The 25,297-nt window shown below is 43.4% G+C and overlaps 1 protein-coding gene across 7 annotated transcripts in view; it reads right to left on the bottom strand.

Moving 5' to 3' along the window:
- The window catches only part of CARMIL1 (capping protein regulator and myosin 1 linker 1), a 315,090-nt gene that overhangs the window by 176,347 nt on the left and 113,446 nt on the right, over positions 1 to 25,297 (bottom strand). For all 7 annotated transcript variants that reach the window (XM_044928005.2, XM_044928010.2, XM_044928014.2 and 4 more), the window contains one exon: positions 3,856 to 3,906. In XM_044928005.2, coding sequence (XP_044783940.1) covers positions 3,856 to 3,906 — 51 coding nt within the window. The remainder of the gene's footprint in view (positions 1 to 3,855; positions 3,907 to 25,297) is intronic.

The following is a 25,297-nucleotide window of genomic DNA, read 5'->3' as shown; positions in this document are numbered from 1 at the left end:
ATGTTATTATATTCCCCTGGCCTTTAACAGATGCCTGGTCCTTAACATGACAGTAATATTTTAAGTGAATTACTTGATCAACATTCAATACTTCATAGATGCTCTCTCTTTTTACAGCCTATTTCATTGATATGTGAAATATATATTTCTTTAATTTAAAACTGTAATTGTAACTGCTGTGAAAAGGTTTGGAAACAAACCACTGACTCTTAGTGGGCATCTCATTCAACTGGTGGGGACAGGTATCTGGGAGGACCTGCACTCTCACAACCTAGCAGCTACAAAGATGCAGCTGGCAGCAGTCAGCATCACCGGAGCTGGCATGGGCAGCTGTGGTCAGTCTGGCTGGGAGAGGTCAGCTGGAGGTCAGTTAAGATGCTTCTCCTGCTCCTCAGGGCTGTCCCTGGAATAAGCCAAATGCCAGGGCCCCTCAGGGCTGTCCCTGGAATAAGCCAAGTGCCAGGGAGCCAGGAAAGCACTGAGACATTCCAGCTAGGCCCTGAAGAATGACTTCAAGTGTGTCCAACAATGAAAAACGGAAAAGGGAAATCCAGGCAGAAGAAAAAGAATCTGCAAAGGCACAGAAGGATTCAGAGAATAAGGGCAAGGCTGAAATGGGAAGCAGACTCTGAAGTTTTGGGGATGAGGAAGGGAGGACAGGCTGAGTCTGTTATTGATCATAACAATCAAGGGTTATTGGTCTTAACGATCAATGAATGGTGAAGAAGGGAGTCCCTGAGACACACTGATGATGTTATAACCAGGTCCAAGGCATTCTCTCTAATCTCACCCACGGCTCTTTTTAATAGACCTGTGCTCTCAACCCCTGTCACTGACCCTCCCGACTCCAGGCCACCCTGAAGACAGCTTAAAGAACACCACTGAGCAGGAGGAGGCAGGGGGACTAGTGAGGAAGCGGAGACACAGGCGTGCTGCAGGAGACCTGGGGCATCTTTGAGAGAGCCACAGACACTAGGAATCGGTTAGGTATGAGGAAGGAATGGGCCCAGGCTATCAACAGCTCTCTCGCTCCTCTGGGAACTCCTACTATTCTGCACACAGTGACCTGTGTCATGACTGCCCATCTTTCTGGCCAGTTTCCCTTCTTCCACAGCCTCCTCCTCAGTCCTGGGCCCACAACCCAGCTCCCCAGATGCACTGTGCTCTTGTCAACTAGTAAACCTCTGACCAGTGGGAGACCCCTTCCACTGCCTGGTTGACATGGGGTCATCTTCCAACCCAGCTTTCCTACGGACCCTCCCCTGACAATAAACCACTTCCCATCCCCCTAAGCAGAGTTGGGGCCTTCTGGGGGGAATGGCAAAGTTCTATTTCTTCATCTGCATGTGGCTGCAGAGGTCTCTGCTCGGTGATTAATCACAGAGTTGCACGTTTCTACTTTGCACATTTGACTGCGTATGAGGTACATTTGACTATAAAAAGAGAAAGGAAAATGTTTAATTAATCAGCCCCGAAGAAAAGAGAAGAAGCCTGTGCGAAAACCAGAGGCGGTTGTACACTACTGTTCTGAATATAATTATTTCCCCAGAAAAATGAATGTCATTGACACTGGCTCTGCTTCTTAACCAAGGTATGCTGTGACACATGAAAACCAGCCTTCTCTCCAGGGCAGCCTGCCCGCGGGTCATTCTGAGAGAAGGTCTGCCTTTCTTTCTTTGTGATGCTGACAATATCAGAAATCAGAACCGATGTCCAAACTGCCCTAGCCAGGCCGGTGTGAATGTTCTATATATCATGGGATGAAAGTGGCCATCTGCTCAAGAGCAGAGCAAGGAGGGGGCAACAGAAGGGAGACACATGACTCTTCAAGAGGTGATAACATTTTTAATTAGGGTAAACATATCATTCAGGAGCCTTCCAGTCAATAGACTGCTTGACTATTTTCCTTCCTTAATTAATTTTTCACCAGTACAATAATGGTTAACTCACTTCCTTATATCCTGCCTTCAGGTACTTTAGTCCAAAATTTAGTCCAAAATACAGGTAATTTAGTCCAAAATCATTTACATAATAACTGATTTCATTTATAACATATTATAAACATAAAGCCTCACTCTGTATTATCAAAAGGTGTGGGATAATATAAAGTCTTATTCCTTAGAGAAACTGTAAAATTTAGCATTTGCATGATTAGAAAGAAAAAAGACATCAGGTAGCCACAGCCTTTGATTAGCAAACTCTGGGTTGGCACCTTCTCAAAATTCAGTGAAAATCATGCAAATCATTAGTCAGTCCTACAAGGTCCACTTCATGACAGCACCGTGTCCAGCACATAAGAAAGTATTCACAAGACAGCGGCTAAATATTGAATTTTAAGAAGAAAGGACTAGAAACATGATGCAACCCAAACATCATAGTCCATGAGGCTGAAAGCATCTTCCAAACCTTCCCCATCTTTCTGGGTTTGTCGGCAAGTGAGGCAAGTTCAGCTCAGTAGAAAGTTGAAGAGAGGAGGCTACTACTACTACTAAGTTGCTTCAGTCTTGTCCGACTCTGTGCGACCCCATAGACGACAGCCCACCAGGCTCTCCCGTCCCTGGGATTCTCCAGGCAAGAACACTGGAGTGGGTTGCCATTTCCTTCTCCATGCATGAAAGTGAAAAGTGAAAGTGAAGTCTCTCAGTCGTGTCCAACCCTCAGCGACCCCATGGACTTCAGCCTTCCAGGCTCCTCCATCCATGGGATTTTCCAGGCAAGAGTACTGGAGTGGGGTGCAATTGCCTTTTCCGGAAAAGAGGAGGCTAGTGAGTCTAAATCTTTTCCCATTCATTACTTGCAAATACTCAGATAAGCCAGCTCTGTAGTTTTTGAGCTCTTTTCTAATAGCTCACCTACAAGGCTACTGTGAGAATTGAGTGAGATAATGTACTTAAAATATACTTGATAGATAACTAACTAAATTCTGGTGATAACAAGGTACTTTCAGGGATATAAAACCCCTGCTCCCATGCTTTGATGAGAACCATGTATCTGTCACTAACTGGTGTAAGCCTGACCTCAGGCAAGCCACTGTCCCTCCCTGTGCCTCAGTTTCCTCATCTGTAAGACAAGAAGAATAATGAGACCTACCACATGGCTTTCATAACTTATTTTTAGGGAGATCATCTTATTTACTGAAACAATATTCAATAAATGTAGCTATCATTATCTTTTTAGGGGAAAAAAAATCCCAATTTCTTGTTACCATTCAGTTCATATCCTATAAAACAGGCCAAAACCCTTCTGTGACCATAAAGGAAATAAAAGAAGAGATTGTGGTGCCTAATTCACCAGTTATCAGTTCAAATGTTAATTTGCACCCTATAATGAAGGACATCTTATGGAAGATGTTAGTCTTTTTTAAAGAACAAGTGGTATCATGTTATTTTCTAGAGGCAACACCTCTAAAACTATATTTTTACTTATTTTTTAGAGGCCACACCATGGAGGAGGACTGGGTGGCTACATTTCCGGTCATATACTCTTTATGAGTTAGGATGGTTATTCCCCACCTGTCAAAGCCTTAGAAAATTGGGCCATTATTAGACCCAAGGAAATAAGAACCAGACTTGAAGAAAGTATAAACCCTGCCCCAGTTGAGAGGAAAATCATTGAAATTCACCAGCCCTGAGGATACGGAGCACAAAATGCTTCGCTGCTTTTCTTGGATGCTCTACACAGGGGGACAAAGGAGATATGCAGGTGCTTTCTGGGGAGAAGGAAGGAAAATAAGGTTGTGCAAAGAGAACTCTGGACATACTGGCCTAAATCGTAAGTCTACACGACTGAGAAGCAAGTGTGTGTTGTGTTGGGCTGTGTACGTGTGTTGGAAGGAGGAAACTCATCAACACTCACCTTGGTGGGGATTCGTGCTGTGACGAGGAAGGCACGGCATGACGTGAGCACCTGTAAGATAGAAGTGGCAGCATCAGTATCAATACCAGAAAGTGGGCTGGTGGGCTTTGGTGTGACCCACAGACCATTAGATACTATAGCCTGGAGAGGCTGGGCTCCTGAGGCTTCACAAAAGACTAAGTGAGCTGGAACAGATTATTGACCTTGTAGGAGTATTAACTTTACCCTAAGAATCACTGGATGAAGGGCTGTATTGAACAGATCACCTGCCAAATCTCAAGACGAGCAACCAGTCAGCAGCCCAAAAGAGCCACAGATTACTCCAGTTGAGGAAGCAAGACAAGGCTCGGAGATACTAAAATATAGATGTCATGCATAGGAGGAGCCCCACTATCTCAACAGCAAACTGAATGAAAAAGCCAAGTACTCATTCATGCTTTCCAAAATACAACTGCCACCCGAGGTTGCCCACTTGCTTTCTGTTCTCTGTCCACTAGCTGATAACATTTACATAACGCACAGGCAGCAAAACAGGCTATTGTTCCAAGAAGTAAACCCTGACTCCTTTTCTGCTATGCCTGTCTCAGTCCTAGAGAGCACATTTATGGAAGTTTCCATTCCAATTCTCAGCTAAGAACATATAGATAGCCAATGGGGTCCCATATACCTATAGGCCCCTCTTGCCCAGTAGGGGCCCTAGAGAATACTAAGCCTGGGAATAGTCTGAACTCCTAGTTCACACCTGGAGCAGAGCTCCCTGGCCACCCACCACTTTTAGTATCCAAATGTGCTGCTCTGCAATCCAGAGGTACAGGCAGGCCTGGGGGTGTCTTTGCAAGAAAGAAAGCAAGCGGATCCCAACACTTCTCAAGTTCTGATGGGAGACCTGTCTTTGATTTTCCAAAGAACTCCCCTGCCCCGAAGTTGATATTTAGTGACTAACACACATGTGCTAATCTAAGAATGCTAGATTTGGACAAAACTGGCTTCCCTGTTGGCTCAGATGGTAAAGAATCTTCCTGCATTGTGGGAGACCTGGGTTTGATCCCTCGGTTGGGAAAACACTCTGGAGAAGGGAACGGCAATCCACTCCAGTATTCTTGCCTGGAGAATTTTATAGACAATAGAGCCTGGTAGGCTACAGTTCATGGGGCTGCAAAGGGTCAGATGCAACTGAGCAACCACACTTAGAAACCGTAAGTCAGGGAACCTGAGGACCAAGTTGTTACAGAATTTATCTAGATTCAAGCCAAGGCTCATCCTGTTCATCCACACACAGAAGGTGAATCCATGGGTATGCCTGTGGGCTGCTCTGTGCCTCTCTCTAGTCTCCCAACTCCAAACAGAAATGGTATATTTTCTAGAAAACTGCTTTGAATAATCATAGGTCACCATTATGGGGAGTAACTCAAGTCAGGACCCTCTGTAAGAAAGATGACAAAGGGGATATAGCCCGACAGTGGCTGAGAGAGTCTGATAATGAGCACGGGGAAGGCAGAGGGGGAGGGACAGGATGCACTGCGAGACTTTCCACCTAAATGTCTTCAATCACACATCTTCACGGGGTTCTTGTCTACCTGGGGTAATTTTTGCTATTTGACTTTAGAGGGGATGTGCTCTAAAAGACCTTTAATCAGTGACTTCTAAAAGTGGAGGCAATAAAAGATATCTGTATCTGAATATTCCAGAGGCTGTGAACCACAGTTCTTTTCCCAAAGAAAAGATCCTTTCTTTTAACTAAGGCCTGAGAAAACAACAAGCAATAGAAAGGGGAGAGGTGTGTAACAAGTGGGACCAGATGAGCAAGCAGAGGTCAAAGGTAGCCCAGGAGTAGCAGGACTGGCTACGAAACTTCAGGGCCCTTGTTCAAAATTATGAAGAGTTTTACGACAGTGACAGAAAGCACTAACCCCAGCACAGGGCCCCCCTGAGAAGGATGCCTTGTGCAACTGTACAGGTCACGTGCTCAGAAAGCTAGCCCTGAGTCGTTGCAACCATAGAAGCATTCCCTATGTGCCGTAAATGAGCAAACATCCTTGGATACGTTAATACATTTAATCCTCTCGACGACTATATTCTTTGTCACTATTTCCCCCATTTTTCAGACAAATAAACTGAGACTCTGATGTAACCAAGGGCAAAAATAGGATTCCTACCTAGCTTTGTCAGTCAACTCGCCTATGTTCTTCACCACTAGGCTACCTTTACACATTCCAACCCAATTGTGCCTTTGGGTACTCTAGACCCTGGCAATGTACTTAGATTTGAGGTAGAAAGGTACAGCCCAGCGGGCGGCTTGTGACTGGGAGGAGACTCTCAAAGCTCCCAGCTCAAACATTATCTTCCTCAAAGTTCCAAGTTTAAAGGAATTCTCTTTTCAAATCCAAGAACGACCTGGAGAGCTACATTTTTTCAGTTATCCACACTGGCATCACTACCCAGGAAGGGAAGCAGGAAGAAGACTTTGGCTGCCTTAGGGAAAGGGCAAGAGGCAGTTTTGTTAACTGAGACACACAGGGTTCCATGGTGAACATCTGACAGTCGGAAGAAGCTGGGACAGGAATAGAAAGGGAGATAAAAGGCGCCAGAGACAGGCATAGATAGTGTAGCCACTCGCTTAGGTTGAACAAACAGGTTACCTGTGCTAAATTGCAAGATCCGGACTCAGCTTTAAAGGATGAAAATTTATCTTCTGTGAACTAAGACCCTGCCCCAGGGTTCATCTTTTTTCATTGAAATTCAGTTGATTTACAAGATTGTGTTAGTTTCAGGTACATAGCACAGTGACTTGGGATTTTTGCATTCTACTCCATTATAGACCATCACAGGACAGTGAGTATAACTCCCTGTACTCTACAGCATATCCTTGTTGCTTATTTATTTTACATACTGTAGTTTGTATATGCTAATCCCATACCCCTAGTTTGCCCCTCCCTCCTCCCCTCTCCCCATTGGTAACCACAAATTTGCATTCTGCATCTGTGAATTTGTTTCTGTTTTGCATATACTGTCATTCATATAATTTTTTAGATTCCACATCTAAGTGGTATCATTTTTCTGTCTTATTTCACTAAGCATAATATGCCAAAGCCTTTGACTGTGTGGATCACAAGAAATTGTAGAAAATTCTTCAGGAGATGGGAATACCAGACCACCTGACATGCCTCCTAAGAAATCTTATGCAGATCAAGAAGCCAACAGTTAGAACTGGACGTGGAACAGACTGGTTCCAAATCGGGAAAGGAGTACGTCAAGGCTGTATATTGTTACCCTGCTTACTTAATTTATATGCAGAGTACATAATGAGAAATGCTGGACTGGATGAAGCACCAACTGGAATCAAGATTGCCGGGAGAAATATCAATAGCCTCAGATAAGCAGATAATACCACACTTATGGCAGAAAGCAAAGAACTAAAGAGCCTCTTGATGAAAGTGAAAGAGGAGAGTGAAAAAGTTGGCTTAAAGCTCAACATTCAGAAAATGAAGATCATGGCATCAGTTCCCATCACTTCATGGCAAATAGATGGGGAAACAAAGGAAACAGTGACAGACTTTATTTTGGAGGGGCTCCAAAATCACTGCAGATCGTAACTGCAGCCATGAAACTAAAAGACACTTGCTTCTTGGAAGAAAAGTATGACCAACCTAGACAGCATATTAAAAAACAGAGACATTACTTTGCCAACAAAGGTCTGTCTAGTCAAAGATATGGTTTTTCCAGTAGTCATGTATGGATGTGAGAGTTGGACTATAAACTAAGCTGAGCACCAAAGAATTGATGCTTTTGAACTGTGGTGTTGAAGAAGACTTTTGAGAGTCCCTTGGACAGCAAGGGGATCCATCCAGTCCATCCTAAAGAAAATCAGTCCTGAATATTCATTGGAAGGACTGATGCTGAAGCCGAAATTCTAATACTTTGGCCACCTGAAGCAAAGCACTGACTCATTTGATAAGACCCTGACGCTAGGAAAGATTGAAGGCGGAAGGAGAAGGGGACGACAGAGGATGAGATGGTTGGATGACATCACTGACTCAATGGATATGAGCTTGAGTAAACTCCAGGAGTTGGTGATGAACAGCGAGGCCTGGCATGCTGCAGTCCAGAGAGTCGCAAAGAGTCAGACACGACTGAACAACTAAACTGAACTGAAGGTCCATCCATGTGGCTATAACATAGCAATATTTCATTCTTTTTTATAACTGAATAATATTCCATTCCACAGCACATCTTGATGTAGCACCTTTTCAAACTCTGCTCCCCCTCTAACAGAAAAGGTTTAAAAATGGAAATAATGTCAACAGTCATGATGACCAGCATGACTACAGGAAGTCAGATTTCTCATCCTTTCCTTTTATCTATCTATGGTTAACCCTTGACCAACTCAGGGCTTAGTCTGCATATAGCTTATAGTGGAGTGGGCCCTTCGCATCTCCAGTTTGGCTGCATCTGAGGATTCAACCAACCACAGGTTGTCTAGTAAGTACTGCAGTATTTATTACTAAAAAATATCTGCATATAATGTGTAGCTCAACTCATGTTGCTCAAGGGTTGACAGTATACTGCAGCACACACACTTCTTCCTTCCAGTGGTTCTTGTATGATCAATCTCTGATCTTTTCAAGAATCTTAAGTCCACAAAACATTTGCATAGAAGTAAAATAATAGCCAAATCATAAAACTCACACACCAGAAAGGACTCAATATCAATCACCTAGTGAAAGACCATAATCTGAGAGAAGATCCAAAGAAATTGTCTCATAGCTAGTCCATACCAGAGCTGGGCTAGAGGCTGAAACTCTTTATTCACAGCATATGACTACCTTTTCACTCTCTCCTCAGATGGCAATAAGGGCCAGTGCCAAAAGCCCCAGATGGGAACATGAAGCCTCTTCAGTAGCCAGAAGAGCATACTAACCTCTGTGAACAGGCCATCAGAGGAAAATTGGTGCCACAACATCCAGGATCATTTTACAAGTAGAGTAGTAATACCAGCCGATACTTGTGGGGTACCATGGTCCCACGGGTTTCCATACATCATCTCCTTTAATCCTCACAGCAACCAATGCAGTAAACACCATTATTAACTCCATTTTTAAGGATAAATTGAGATACAGCGATTATGTTACTTGCCCGAGTCACCAAGCAAGTAGGTGGCGAGGCTTGGATTCAAACAGATGGTCTGGCCCCAGAGATTATGCTAATTACTTATACAGGCTCTCAAATCTCACCTAAGAGCCAGCTTCCTCAATAGTCTGCACAGAAAGAAGCAAACAGGTAAAAGTGTCATCAATAAGATGATGGATGATTGCATAACATAAGAACAAGGACCACTCTTAACTGTCTGTCCAGACCAGTAGACCAGGGCCTCTCTCTGATCATGGGTTAATCTCTGTGTGTCTCTATTTGGATCTGTCTACCTGATTCTACGTGTGTCTCTCTCAGCTTATCTGTGCGTCTCCTGGACTGTTGCCCAGCCCTCCCTTCAACTTCTCCTCTCTTCTGTGGCTACCAGTATGCCCACCACACCCAACCCCAGCTTCTCATTCTCTTCCCCCTCCTCTGGTTCCCATCCCCTTTGCTCTGCCCTCATTTCCTGGCCTTTTCTCTCTGCTCATCAACCAGAGCTTGTATCTTATTTCTCCCAGAAACAGGCCCCCATCACAGAAGAAATACTTTGTTCTTGAAGGGTATTTCATTTGGGACATAGTCACAGAGAAACTTGAACAAAACATGAAATAAAAATGACAAGACATCTTTTGACATTATTATACAGCTAGCACACTGGTAATTAAGTGATTACAAGGTCCCCTGTGTGAATCTAATGACTAAGTCTTAAAAACTAATCTCAAAACAGGCACCCACGTAACTGACACGCGGCAGTGATCCCCAGCATGGTGGCACAAGCTGGCCTTCTCATCCATTTACAAGCATCACATTTTGGAGAATAACGTCTCCCACAAGCAGCTGAAGCATCAAGTGACCTCCCTGCCTGCTTTTGATCTGTCCTTTCCTGGGAAATCACCAGGGGGGTTTCCAGGGGTCACTGACAGGGCCCTGGCTCAGTATATTTTTTAAAACAGGAAGAAAAAAAAAAAAACAAAAAAAACCCAGTGTGTTTACACGGATTCACCTTTTGCATAAAGAGCAATCTCTTGACCATATGTAGATGCATGATGGTCTAATGATCACTTCTGCTTTCACTCTGGCAACAACAGCGCTCACAATCTGTGGCCCTGCATGCCAACCTTTCTTTAGAAATATTTTAAAGGCAGCCTAAGTACACAGTGTCCTTCGGCAGCTGGACACAGGCCAAAATCATTTGCTTGAAAAGAAACGTTCAGGCTTTGGAGGGGAGAAGCTTTGTGCTGGCTGGCCCCCATTTCTGGTGGTCAGCTCTGATCCCCAAAGGCAAATGAATTGTCCTTAGAAAGCCTGGAAGGAGATGGAATGGAAGGGGTGAAATTCTCCAGTGCTTACCCAGCCTTTCAAACAATAGGCTCACTTGTGAGCACAAGAGCATAGCAATATTTTGAAGCACGTGTGCAAAATTATGGATGCTACCATTCTAAGAATTGTGCCTTTTGCTCTATCAATCCAAACTGGACCAATAAATAGGGCTACATTCAAGCTAGAAATCCCAACGAACTCAGGCGCCTAGGTTTCCTCTTCGGGGCCAAGATGCCCTAGGAGTTGTGGCCCTGCAGGTCTTACGGTGCACACACATGGCTTCCAGCAGGTGAGGGGAGGCATTGCAGAGGAAAACCCCCCTGTAGTGTATGAGGACGAGCTTCCTGGTCGTGAGTGAGCACTCCCTTGGCACTTGGAATAGCAAGCCTCTTCTGGGCAGGGCGACCACATCTCCATTTCCAGTTTTAGCTCCGAGAATCCTGCATCCCAGAAACTGGGACATTTGGTCGCCCTACTTGCTGGGGTTTTGGAATTCGGAAGATAGAGTCCAGTTACGGCTTTGCCACTTTCTAGCTGTTTCACCCCGACAGAGTTAGCTAGCTTCTAACTTTGCTCACCCGTAGAACCAGAAGAATGTTGCTCTGCAGGCCTGATGCTGTTGTTTACAGTAAGATACAACCATATTAATAGAGACCTAGCCCAGTACCAAGAACATCTCCCCTGAATATATCACTATAATTGGTGCGAGAGCATCTTAAGTTTAGATTCCCAAAGATTAACATCTATCAAATTTGTAAATAGTTTTTGTCAACAGAACAAAACAAACAATTGGGAAAAAAACAAAGATTCTGAGGCAAGCTGAAATTTTCAGTTCAATATGTATCTTTAAACTTGAAGAAGAATGTTCTTACCAAGCTTTAAAAAAAAAAAAAAAAAAAAGGCAGGGGGAGCATTAGAAGGTCTATGCGTACTTAGCCAAGAAACCTTAACCACAAAGGGCAAACTAGAATTTCCCCCCCACCCGGTCCCGGAGGCCCATTCTTCCAGGAGAGTCTTAGCATGCAAACCACATTTTCAACCTCTATAATGAATTTCCTCTCCCCTTCATTGAAATGCAAGCAGCAGCTTGGTTCCCTTTGAGGCTTCTTGGTTCAACTTTTAACTTCAAAATTTCACTTAGGAACATTTATAAAAATCCTCCCTCGTGTTAAGACGCACCGCTTAGCAGAGAAGCCTTAATTTCCTTACGGAGATGATACATAATGAGGTAGGCCATGGAACCCTCTCATTGCACACTTGCTAAAAAACAAAAATAAGTATGTTTCACCCTCTAAAGAATGCCATTACCTAAAGTCTACCACTGCAAAGGCAACACATAAATTTATGGCCCCTCCATCCACATTCTCTTCCTCACATTACCAAAAGTGCCTTTCCTTTAAAACTGGGCTCTTCCTGCCAAACTAAGACTGATGGTCTCATATCCCCAAAATGCTCATGTGCAAGCAAGCTAAATGATGACTGTCACTTACTATGTTTCCTCTCTTCCAAACTCCCAGCTCCAAGTACATCTCGGACAAGACTTCATTAATCCAAGACATACACTTCAGAGAAGGAGAGGGACAGGTGGCAAGGAATGTTATCACCATTGAGGAGAGTTCCGAGTGACAGGTGCTAAGGGACTTGTGCGAGGCCACCCAGAAAGCTGAGGGAGAATAAAAAGCCTCTTCTGACTCTCAGCCTCCTAACAACCCACTGCACATGGCTTTGATGACCATCACTCTCTCTGGGCAAAGCAGGACCCAAAAGGAATACAAAAACCATACTGCTTTAGTGCAATTTCTGGCCCCAAATGCCTTATAAAACCAGATCACCACACTCCTCAGACATCTGTATCTCTCCTAATACCATTTATAAGTGGAGGTGGCATAGACCAGTGTAGAATCTGAAAACTACAGATCCAGCCCCACGTGTTTTTATAAATAAAGTTTTATTGGGACACGGCCACACCCATTCAGTTAACGAGTGGTCTCCAGCTGCTTTCACACTACGAAGACAGAGCTGAGCAGACGCAACAGAGATGCTTATGGTTCATAAAGCCGAAAATATTTACCATCCGGTTGGTCCTTTACAGAAAGTATAGGTTTGCTGACCCCTTGCCTAGTGGTTTAGAGGGGAAACTCTGGGATCAGGTTGCCTGGGTTTTGATCCAAACGTCACCATTTACTATCTGCGTGACTTGGGGCAAACTACTTCCCTTTCTCATTGCCTCAGTTTCCTCTTCTGTAAAATGGAAGCAATGATGTATACCTCAGGGAGCCATGAGGGTTAAATGAGTCACTGCGTGTCACTAAGTGAACGTATGTAAGTACTCAGAGCATACAGAAGGGGCCAGCATATGGAAAGCAGGTGTTTCTTACTATTTATATTACAATATTATAATAATATTACTCATGTCAATTATACTAAGAACAGAGTTCCTAGATTCAGGCTGGGTCTGATCTCAAGCTAGACAAATGACCTGAGTCTGAACAAGTTAACTAACTGTGTGGACCTCAAGTCACCTAAGCTTAAAATAAGGGGGTTGGAACAGATGTCTGAGTTACCTTCCTACACTCTGGGTTATGGCTCAGACCCACTGTGGGTCTGATCCAGTTCTCAGACCCTGCTTCTCTTTGCTCTGCATGGACTGCCAGGAATGGTAAGTCACCAGCAAATACTTGCTGAGAGGAATTAACTGCTCCATGGGTCTCTCCTTCCAGGAAGGACAGATGCTCCCTTAATTTGGGGGTGGCAGGAGAGAGCCACTAGAGGTGGGTTTTTGTCTTCAGGTGTCTAGTTTCAGGGGAAACCTTTGTATTCTAACACCTGTGCAAATCCATTTCTTTTCACCTGGTTATTTATGTCATTATGCAGAAATGCAATGTTTACATACAGCTTGTCAGAAACAATTGCTTCATTCTTCCCGCAGTCCCTTTATTGCAAGTTGTAAGACTTCATCAAAGCACGAAAGAAAACAAGCATCTCTAATTTTTTCCCACAGATGAACACATGGCTACTTTCAAACAACTTCAAGTCTTCTTGATGTCACTGACATTTCAGATCTTCTTTTCAAAGCACTGTCTGATACAAAACTCTGGAATGGGTCATACTGATTCTTTGATAATGACATGCTTTTAAAGGCAGAATAATGACATGATCATAATCCCTGGAATGGGACCACCTCTTAGGCTAAGAGTGAAGATGAATCTAACTCCTAGCGCCAGGTCCAGGAAGGCCACATTAAGGTACTCACCTGGCACACAGTTTCTGCCCAGACCTCTCAGCACTGAGGTCTCCGTGGTCTGCACGAGGCACACTTGGGAAGGAACCTCTGCTAGTCATCATTGTTATGTTTATGGTTTAAATGAATTCACCAACAGTAGAATCACAGTCATGCAAAACATACAGAAAACATACAGCATGAATGCAAAGGTCACGTTAACAAACCTTCTCCTACTTCCCTAACACGGGGCCAGCTGGTCTCTTCCTGAAAATGTCATGAGTCACTAGCACCCAATTCTAGCGAAAGATCACAGTTAAGAGGGATCTAGGGATGGGCGTATGCAATTCCTTTATTTTAAAGATGAGAAAATAGACCAGGAAGAGTCAAACAACTGTCTGCATTTATCAGGGCTCCCGTTTTTGTTTTTTTCTCTGACAGTGAAATTTTAAGCACAAATAAATTTATTTAAAGGAAATGGGTAGCTCTCATTTTTTTTTTGAAAGTTGTTGTTTTTCTTTTAAATTAAAAACCAGAGCTCAAAGAGAGAAAGAAACTAAACCAACTCTACCAATTTGAGAAGCAAGAACTTCTTCTTCCCTCAAGTGGTAAGTCCCTTCTGGCAGCCCTTGAGTAGTGAATGGACACCAACCATTTTTCTTCCCTGTGTGATTCTTCTCAGGATTCAAAACCCAGAAGTGAGAGCCCTGTTCTGGGCATGGTGCCTAACAAAGAACTACCTGAAAGATGTGACAGTTACAGCTTAATGATAAAGACCATGAGCTCCAGGGGCAGCCTCCCTGGATATGAATCCCCCCAAGACCAATCCCTACTAGCTTGTGTGACCTTGGGCAGGTCACTTAACCTCTCCATGCCTTGGTCTCCCCACCTGTAAAAACATAGAGACAATACAACTACTGAGATAACAGGTGAGGTACTCAGAACAAGCCCTGGTACATTAAGGAGTTCAATAAACACACCGCCTTGGACAAGTCCAGCGGTAATAGTAGTTAGACAGCTATATGGCACAGAAGAACATGAAGTAAGTTTCACTCATCATTTACCAGAATTCTAATGCTGCGGTCCCTCCCCACCCTACACCCTTTCAATTTATCAGCCCACAAGAGAGGTTCTTCTATCCCCATCTTCTCAAGTCCAGGAGGGACAAATGTCACTTCCTTATTCTTCACTTTTTGTTAATTAGTATTTTCCGCAAGAAAAAAAGCATACATTTTCATTCCTGCTCTCAGGACAAATATATGAAATAGTTTTTCACTCTACAGATGTATGGATGGCAGATGGGTGGGGGCAGGCATTGATTTAGATTTCACACTGTTATGAAATTATCAGGTTGAGAGAGATTTTTCATTACATTCCATAAGAAGAAACAGGGAGAGGCAGGGGGGAAAGATCTGGAGTAATTATATTGAGAAATCCGGATGTGCACATAATTTTCAAACTGAGGGCTACAGCCCATTGGTAGGTAATTAAATCAATTCGGTAGAGTTTAACAAGCATATTAATAAAATAGATTGAACTGGAAGTGAAAAGAAAATTAAGTGCATTGCTAATACAAACCATAAGCATTGCTTCATGAAACTTCTGTTTCAGAGGTATCAGTGTGCACACGGTACACATGCGTGTGTATATGTGTATGTGTGCATGTGTGTGTGTGCACACACGCGCATGCTGACGTGCATGCAGGGGGGTTGCTTCTCAAAATCAACATAAAATGCATTTCTTCTCTGGGTCCAGGTATTGAAAGTTTGATAAAGCTGGCTAATGGCACCATCTACACCCATAAGCATGAGGATACAGAAGAGGTTGAGGAAGCAAGCTTGGGTAGCAAGAACATGAGCTTTGGATTCAAAAACCTCAGAGAAACCCCAGCTTTAGCATTTTGTGAGCAGAGAGGAAGTTGGCAGGTTCCTGTAAGTCTCCAGGCTGCAGTATCCTCACTTCTAATTCAGAGACAATATTTATCCTTGTGTAAGAATCGGGGATTACCTATCAAGTTATCAAGTGCTAAGTCTATAGTAAACATTAGTATGAAAGGAGTCATTCTAACTGACATCATACTTATTGAATACAGCTCTGAAAGGGATCCATAGGGATTAAAAAAAACTGAGACCTATAGACACATGCGCACACCTGCTAGTCAGAGACAGAGCCAAGCCCAGATGCCCTGGCTCCCACTCAGTCACCTGTTTACAACACATCATCTCCAGGATGTAGCTTTCAGTGCAGGAAGAAATTATTCCCATGGTAACTATAGCCTATCTGAGAATTAGAAAAGAACTTACATGTCTGGGTGGTGATAGAGTGAAACCTGATACAGAGGAAGAAGAGGCTTTGGACCAATTTGAATTCACTTGTCATCTCTCCCACTTAACTACATAACCTGAGTCTTATTTTTCTTACCTGTAAAATAGGTATGGCTCTAGATGAGGATTAAAAGGGATAGTTTACCAAAACCCTAGCACTCTCTTAACTTTATTCACTGATGATGCTAACATCTGGCTAAAAATGTCTATATACCATCCCGCCTCCAACTTCCATCATCAGAGATAAGCAATGCATCATGCACATAAGGGCACTGGACTCTGAAGATGTTCTGGAATTTTATGGCCACAGTGTGAATCCTGACTCCTCCACTCACAAGTGAGGGTGATTTGGGGAAAGGCTTCTCTGGGTCTCATTTTCCTTGTCTGTAAAATAAGGGATCATCATGGGTATCAATACCTCATGGCAGACCGTTGTGAGGATTAAACAACAGACTATACCCGAGGTGCCTAGAACAGTGTTGCCACAGTAAGTGTTAGCATCACTGTCATGCATCCTGAGAGACTTGATGACCGGCTGGCCCTTCTCATTCTTTGACCTTCTGGTCCGCTTAGTCATTCCCTGGGCCGTGCTATCTGTCCGCTCTATGATTCCCAGCTCAGGCATCCCATTCTTGGACCACCACCATCTCATTTCTCCTTCAGTGTGATCTAAGGGCCAGAGGGGCTAGCAGCACTTAGGAGCTTGTTAGAAATGCATAATCTGGGAATCCAGACCTACTGCATCAGGATCTGCAGTTTAATAAGATCCCCAGATGATTTATACACACGCTGCACACTTAGCAAAGTACATGCGTCTTTTCCTCCACTCAGCTGTGCCCGCTACCCCAACACTGCCGGTCACTGACCATCCTACACGCTCTCAGCCATCTTCATCCCATTAAAACCCCACTGAAATCATTCCGCCACTTTTAATACCTTCAGCGTGTGTGTTCCCTGTCCTTTCATTATGCCCACAGAGGAAAAACCTCAACCCCGGATGAACCCACCCATCTGCCTATCCCAGGCTTGCCATAGTGGCTTCCAGGCACAGCTGGAGAATGGAACTAGCCTACAAACTGATTCCACTTCCTTCCTGCGCCACTGAGTACACAGACTTCATCAGAATGGTACCGCTGACCATCCCACTCCAACCCTCCCCACCTGCCTGCTCCTGAGGCTCCATCTGTCCCCTCCTCCTGAACTGCTGGAGGTAAATGCCTATCCCCTTGCCTCGACTCTGGACTATACCCTCCCCCCATATGCAGAGGCTTATGTAACGATATCTTCTGTTCCATATCTAAACGTCCAGATACAGGGTTCCCAAGATCTAGATCTGTATCCTGTATTCTACACCCAGCTCCATCTAACCCCCTCCCCGCTCCTAACTAATCAAAAAAGGATCTGTACCTGATTCATTTTTCTGCCTCGAATACATCCTACTGTTCAAAACTGGCTTCTGTCCCCACAGCTCCCCTGAGGTCCCAACTACCTCTTTGTTGCTAAGCCCCACATATAGTTTTCAGCATTTCCTAATGAGATTTCTCCTTAGTAATGGGCAGAGCTGACTTAGATTTCACAGCCGAACTAGACACCACCTTAACGCTGATATAGCCCCTTGTGCTTGAATTCTTTTTTCCACTGATTTCTCCACCCACCTCCCTGGTCATGTCCATTCCCCACTCCCTGCTACCTTCCATTTTCTCCCACGACTTCAGTGAATCCCAGAGGGCTCCCAAGTTCCTGTGCAGCCCAGACCAGTCTTAGATCATCAGCTCTAACTCTACTTCAACCCTTAAACTCAGCATGTGATCTTTCTTTCAGAATCTGTTCCTCACTAAGAGTTTGAGCTCAGTAATGAGCCATGGCAATCCATACAGCTTCTCAAGCCAGAAATCCAGGCATCATCAATGGAATCTCAGTCATTCACCAAGTTCAATGCAATTGAAACATCTCTTAAATCCACTCACTTCTCTCCAGTTCCAATACAATGACTCTACCCCAGGCCACCATCATCTTGCTCCTGTAACACTTTGAGCAGCCTCCCCATGGACCCATCTTGCCTCATCAAATCAACTGCCCATAAAGGATCTTGATGCGATCTTCTAAACACCCAATCGTTTATCCTGTCACTTCTCGACTCAAGCTCTTTAGTGGCTCCGCATGACTACGCTGGTCCTTGCCTCCACCTGCAGCCTCGTTTCACTCCCCCTCCTTCCCGACCCCATCCCCTCCAGTTATAGCCATACTGGCCTTCTGCTGGTCCCACCGTCTGCTCCAACTGTTCTTCCTTCTGCCTCTTTGCTTTAGCTTCCCCTGATCACGTCTACTCATCCTTCAGAGCCCCACCTAAAGAACTTCCCTAACAAAGTCCAGACTACAGCAGGTCTCCTGATCATATATTCTCACAGTACTTGCTCCTTTCCTCAGTAATACCTATCACAATTTTAATTACTAGTGGAGTTATATATTTAATATCTACTATCCCCATCAGACTGTAAGGTACTTGGGAGCAGGGACCATATCTGTCTTAGTCAAGGTTTACTCCTCTTCCTTACCTCCTTTCCAGCTATGAAAACGCAAGATCTCAGAAGGTTTAAAAAAAAAAAAAAAAGTTGCTATAATTGTGAATCCAATTGTAAAAATTCAGTTATGCCTCATTATTCCTGATGCCTACCACGTAATTGACACATCCTTCCTATTTAATAGTCATATCCTATATGGGAAGTACCTGAAAATTTGTTGTTTGCAGCTCACCTCAACCCAGTTCAAACAGATATATTAATACTAGCTAATCCCCAACTCAGCTGCCAAAAGAAAGAGAAATAGAAAAAGAAAAGGATAACCTAAACAGAGGAAAGTTGTAGAAATGCCAAATGCTGACATCCCTGCCTTTTGCCTACTGTGTTCAAAGAACTTCTTTACTCATAAATTCACTCCAGAAAGACTCTAGTCTTCTGCAACTCCCACAGGCTGGCGATGCCATTTCTAGCAATGGAGGCAGGGAAAGCAAAATCCATTCCAATAAATGATTTCAGGTGTCCTAAGGCTTTCTAGATCTTGATTTTGCCCTTGATTGTGCCAACAAAGCAAACAGTTAAATAAACAAAACAATTTACAAAGGGTGGGTCGGGGTACTGACAGGCAGACTTCACACAAAATATAGGGGGGGAAAGCACATGTTATTTTAGTGACAATTAATAGACCATTTAAACAGAAGAAAATTTATCCTTTGAAAAACCAGTGCATAATGAAAGGACATGGCAAAAAGAGGAAACCTATTTTAAAAAATAGAGCATGTTTTTCCTTCTTGAAGCTTCAGATAAATGAAATTGCTATATGGAGAAATGTTTTTGCTCTGGGAACACAGGAATATCACTTATCTGTTCAAAGAACCCCACCTGAGCATTGTGCCAATCAGCTTAAAGTTGCAAGATGAAGCGAAAGCTGGGGGCAGAGCTTTTGAAGCTAAACCCAGTCTTTGCACAATGAGAGGAAGTGAAAAGCTGGCCTCCCCTGAACACTGCTACTGCTCCGCCCTTTAACTAGAAGTGAGCAAGTGACTCTCTGCTTGTTTGTGTCTCCTCCTCCCAGCCTCAGTGGGAACCAGCAAACTGTAAGTGATCCCTTTAATTTTTTTGTTTGTTTTTGCTCCCGACCATTGCCAAGCTTTCCCCTCTCCCCAGCTATGGCAGAAAACAGGCCAGTGCCCCAGTCTGGCATCAACCAGCTTCCCAGCGCAGGAAGGGAACTCTCTGCCTCCATGTTTCTAGATATCTGTTTCTATAGCTCATCACCTCCCTCCTAAGGCAGCAAACTGTGGTTGGCCCCTTCCCTGCTCTGTTCCCCCTCCCTCAGAACACACACACCCATGGAGTCCAGCTCCACAACCAAGAGGGACCCTTTTTCCTGCCTTCGAGTGTCATGGTCATCTCAAAGGACTGGTTCCTCTGCTGAAGGATCAGCCCAGCTGGAGCCCCAAGTCCTTTTTGTTTTTAAAGTTGTCCCCATACAACTCCTGCAGCCCTGGTCCAAACTCTCCTCTATGCGGCCCCTCAAGAGTGGGAAGGAGAAGTCCACAGGCTCCTGGCAGAGCCCTCAGAGAGTGCAGCCTCATCCCAGAGCCCTCTCAGAGGAGAACAGGGTGGAGGAAAGATGATGCTGGACGGTGTGTCTTTGTGTTTCTGTGTCTCTTGCTAAAATGAATCTCATTAAACTAGCACACTTGGGTTCCCAAAAAGTACTCTTTTTGATGCATCTATCCTGTTCTTTCTGGTATTACTTATCATGTGCATGCTAAGTCGCTTCAGTCGTGTCCAACTCGGTGTGACGCCATGGAGTGCAGCCTGCCAGCCTCCTCTGTCCATGGGATTCTCCAGGCAAGAATGCTGGAGTGGGTTATCATGCTCTCCTCTAGGGATCTTCCCACCCCAGGGATCGAACCCTGGTCTCTTATGTCTCCTGCATTGGCAAGCAGGTTCTGTACCACTAGCACCACCTGGAAAGCCCATGATTTATCATAGCTGTCATTCACTTAAGTCTTTCTTTCATTCATTAGATTATCATTGAGGGTCTACCTTGCAGACACTAAAGATGAAAAAGACATAAAGCACTGCCTTCAAACAGTTTATATTCTACTGGGAGGAGACAGACCACACACACACACACACACACACACACACACACACACAGTGAGGTATGTCAGATGGTGATAAGTGTTATGGAGAAAAGCCTAGTAGGGGAAGTGAAGAATGAGGCTTGTGTGGGGACTGGAGAAGGGGTGGTGTTGGTGACATTTTTAAATAGTTTGGTGAGACCTCATTACGAAATCATGTTGAAAAAGGACTAAAAGAAATGAAGAAATGAGTTAGGTGGACATCTTGAACAAGTGGGCCAGACAGAGGAAATGCATACTCCTGAGGTAAGAATTTTTGCTTAGTTGCTAAGTCATGCCAGACTCTTTTGCGACCCCATGGACTGGGGCCCACCGGGCTCCTCCGTCCATGAGATTCTCTGGGCAAGAATACTGGAGTGGGTTGCCATTTCCTTCTCCAGGGGATCTTCCCAACCCAGGGATTGAACTCTCGTCTCCTGGCACTGACAGGCAAATTCTTTACCACTGAGCCGCCAGGCAAGCTCAAGACAAGAATAAACTTTTGATAATTGGAGAAGAAAGAAGAGCTCACTTTAGCTTAAGGGGAGTACACACTGGTGATGTCAGAGGGGGCCGTGAGACCCATGAGGCCCTACAGTCCACTGTCCACGTTTTCGCTTTTACTTGGAATAAAAGGAGAAGCTGCCAGGAATTTTGCGTACAAGAGTAAGGTGACCTGATATTTAAAATGATCTCTCTGTTGAGAATAGGCTTGAAAGTGGGTGAAAGGGCAGGAGGGGAAGCAAGAACCCATTCAGGTGGCATCAGCAATAATTTACAAGAGAGGTGATGATGGCTGGGGCCAGAGTGATCAGTGGAGTGGACGAAAAGGGCCCGATCCTGGATATATGTTGATGGTAGAGCCCGGACGGATTTGTGGACAGAGTGGATTTGGAATATATTAGTTATTTTGTTAGAGGCAACAGTTTGGTTTATGCCTGTGAAATAATTATAAAACAAGTGAATGTGGCACATGATTTCAGGACTACTGGATTGGTCTAGGTAATCTGTTACTTACGTAAGAAAATAATTATGGAAGAAAAGCAAATAGCAAAGAACTGGTTCCAGGATTTTTGCATCCCTTCATAAAATTTCAACTGTGCTTTTACAATATAATAATATAAGGCCAGAGATTATAAAATGCAGCTGCGGGGAAGAGGAAGAAGGGAATTTTCTTTCCCTTTTTTCAGTTTCTCTAGAGCAGTCCTATCCCACAGAATCTTCTACAAATGCTCTACATCTAGACTCTTCAACACTGTAGCCACTAGCCATGTGTGGTTACTAAGCACTTCAAATGTGACTAGTGTGACTGAGTAGCTAAAATTTTAATTTTATTTAATTCTAAGTAATTTTAGTTAAAATGTTGCCGCTTGTTGTTAGTAGCTACCATACTGAACCGTACAGAGCTCCCCACACAGCAAAACATTCCTGAACATTACATAACACTTTTACTCTTGAAATCAAATTAAAAGGATATATACAGAATAGATTTGGAAAATCCCAAAATATACATTCTTATTTTTTTTTATTACACCCTACAGTCACCATCTAATTCTCCTTCTTGAAAAGAAGGATTAGATGGCTTGGTGTTCATCATTTTTAAACACATTTTCTTAGCTTTTGCATGCACCTCTAATACCTTCTTGGCCATCATTCTATCAACGACATTCCAAATGAGATTTCCCTCCCTGATTTGTATTCAATGCTAACATTGTAAATGCCCCATAAAAATAAAGATACAAGATTCTTATTATAATTGAGTTTCCCTCCTGCTCTAAATTAAAAAGAACTTTATGGCATCAGTTATCTCATTTTTCTTCCCAAAACAGATGAAGGAGCTGAAGTTAGTATCACCATTTTCCAGTTGGGAAAATCAAGGCAGGGGAAGATTAAAGGCAGCCCACTGCACACTGTAGGACTTCCCTAGTTGCTCAGTGGTTAAAATTCTTTCAGCCAATGCAGGAGACACAGGTTCAATCTTTGGGTCAAATAGATCCTCTGGAGAAGGAAATGGCAACCCACCCCAGTATTCTCACCTGGAAAATCCCATGGACAGAGGAGCCTGGCAGGCTACAGTCTACCGGGTCACAGAGTCAGACACAACTAAGTGACTAAACAACAACAACATTGTACAGTGTCAATCTATAGTTTTGTTGGAAAAAAGCAGAACTTAGGAAGACATAAAAAGAGAAATCACTTGAAAATGAGATAGAAAAAAAAGACTACATGTAAATCCTTGATTGCCAAATTCAAGTGAGCTGAGACCTGGGTCTAGAAAATCCTGTCTAGATGAACAGGGTTGCTGTGTTTGTCCTTAGGACCCTGTGAGTCAGACTTTCCAGAAGTCCAGCAATGCACCTGAAGCAAGACGCTGGCTCCCCAACCAAACGGTGAAGAGGATGCAGTTGTCAGGCTGGGGCTCGATCAGCAAAGTGGCCTCATATAATGACGTGGGCTTATTCCTCAGCAAACCAGATCCAAATGACAGGGCAACATTCTTGAATAATCCCTGAACCCAACAGCTGGAGAATGAGCTTCCAGTAATCTTGCTTTTGAAACACTCGGGCTAACCCCAGTTATATCACTAAATTGCATGACCCAAGAGATTAACAGGGCAATTCAATCCATTTACAGCTGACCTTGGAAGTTGTCAGTTCCTTCATTTCGAGAATGAGGATACTAAATCCTAGGAACACTGTGATACTGCCCAAGAACAAAAGTGTATTTCTTTTACAAGCAAGCAAGACTGTGTTTCTATGTTACAGATAACTAATATGGCACTGTGTCTCCCATAAACAGTTAAAAGAAGTCGATTATCCTTACTTTTTAACTCCAATGTGTTTCTAGACACTACAGATTTAAGGAAAATCACTGTTATATATTATATGTTATAACACAAATGTATGTGCGCATACTCAGTTGCTGAGTCATGTCTGACTCTTTTCGACCCCATAGACTGTAGCCCGCCAGGCTTCTCTGTCCATGGGATTTTCCAGGCAAGAACACTGGTTGCCATTTCCTCCTCCAGGGATCTTCCCAACCCAGGGATGGAACCTGTGTCTCCTGCATTGGTAGGCAGATTGTTTACCACTAAGACACCTGCAAAGACCATAACATATATATAACAATAATATATATATATTTATATTTTATGGACTTCTCTCGTGGCTCAGATGGTAAAGAATCTGCCTGCAATGCAGGAGACCCAGGTTTGACCCTTGAATTGGGAAGATCCCCTGAAGGAAGAAATGGCAACCTACTCCAGTATTCTTGCCTGGAAAATCCCATGGACAGAGGAGCCTGGCGGGCTACAGTCCATGGGGTTGCAAAAGAGTCAGACATGACTGAGCAACTGAGCACACCCACACACACATACAGCCCTGATCAGCATTCTTAAATCTGAACTGAGACACAACAATGTTATAAAAGCAAAGATAAAACAAACACAGAACATTAAAATAATTCAAGATTGTTCAAGTATGTGTTAGTTCCTATGAAATAAGCATAAATATACTAAGTACATTCTAAATGAAGCCAAAAATACTATTCAATATCTAGAAAATGCATACAATTAGAACTTATAAATCTTGGAATTCATGCCTCTTGGAATCTAGAGGAGTCTCCTCAGAACAGCTGGGCTACCCTGGTCTTTTAAAATGCAGTCTGGTCTAATCCAAACTGATGTTTCCTTTTAGTGAGCAGAGACATTCAAAAATTCCCTCACCCCCACTTTAGTGATATGCAAAATGCTGCGTAGGCAGGGACTTCAGATATGTTGCCAGATGACAATGAAGATGTGAATGGTGATGGTGGATGATTTTAAATGCTATAAGTGAAGGAAGGCGACTTCTGTTCTGCTAAGGGTTCCCCTCCCCAGAAGGTTTCCAGCTGTGCAGCATCACTTGGCTTAGCAAAAGAAAAACATGTTTCCTTCATAAGAGATTTTTTTCCCCCAAATTATAAGTTTTGAAAGGAGTTTCAAGATGTGAGTCCAGAAAAATTCCTCATCTTAATTCTGAAAATGATTTTGGTCAATACCATTAAGTACAGCTGGGAGCAGGGACAAAATCTATGAAAGCATTTTACAAGAAAGGAGAATTAGTCAACACTCCATCATTATATGAAAAAAAATTTTTTTTTATTTTTGTTTGATTGCCTGAGACACCTTCATGGCAGGAAGACTGATTCAAATTCTTCCAAAGACATGCAGAAAGACAAAGCTTCCAGGCAGATGTGTGTTAATCTAAAGCAATCAGAAGGGGCACAGGAAGGACCAAGTCACAGTGGGGTCATGACAGACGGTGCTAAATTAGCACGATTTACACATAGATTTTAAGGCAAAGAACTAAAGACAAAGAGGACAGAAGGACAGAAATGGAAGCTGTAGAGATATACCCCATGAATTAATTGTACATGTCAGACAATTCCTACAGACCTAATTCTAGATGATGCTACAGTGCTTCTCCAGACAGACACGTCTGAGCTAGCTCTACTGCTTTCTAGCCGTGTTTGGGGCAAATGATCTAATATCCCTACACCTCACATCCTCAACTGTAAATGGTTACAACACAGTATCCACTTCCTATATATGAGTATTGTGAAGATTAGATGTGAGGATATATGTAAGAGCTTTTCAGCACAGAGCCTGGCCAACTACAACAATTCAATATTAGCTGTCTATGATAATAAGAGTAGTCATGTTTCACCCAGAAATAATACCTCTCCTAATAACACTGAAACATAGACATTACCCTATGTATAATAGATAGCCAGTGGGAATTTGCTACATGACCCAAC

The sequence above is a fragment of the Bubalus bubalis genome, chromosome 2 (genome assembly GCF_019923935.1).
Source record: "Bubalus bubalis isolate 160015118507 breed Murrah chromosome 2, NDDB_SH_1, whole genome shotgun sequence".
Classification (NCBI taxonomy): domain Eukaryota; kingdom Metazoa; phylum Chordata; class Mammalia; order Artiodactyla; family Bovidae; genus Bubalus; species Bubalus bubalis.
Note: the sequence above shows the minus strand (reverse complement) of the source record. Positions and strands in the feature narration are given on the sequence as shown.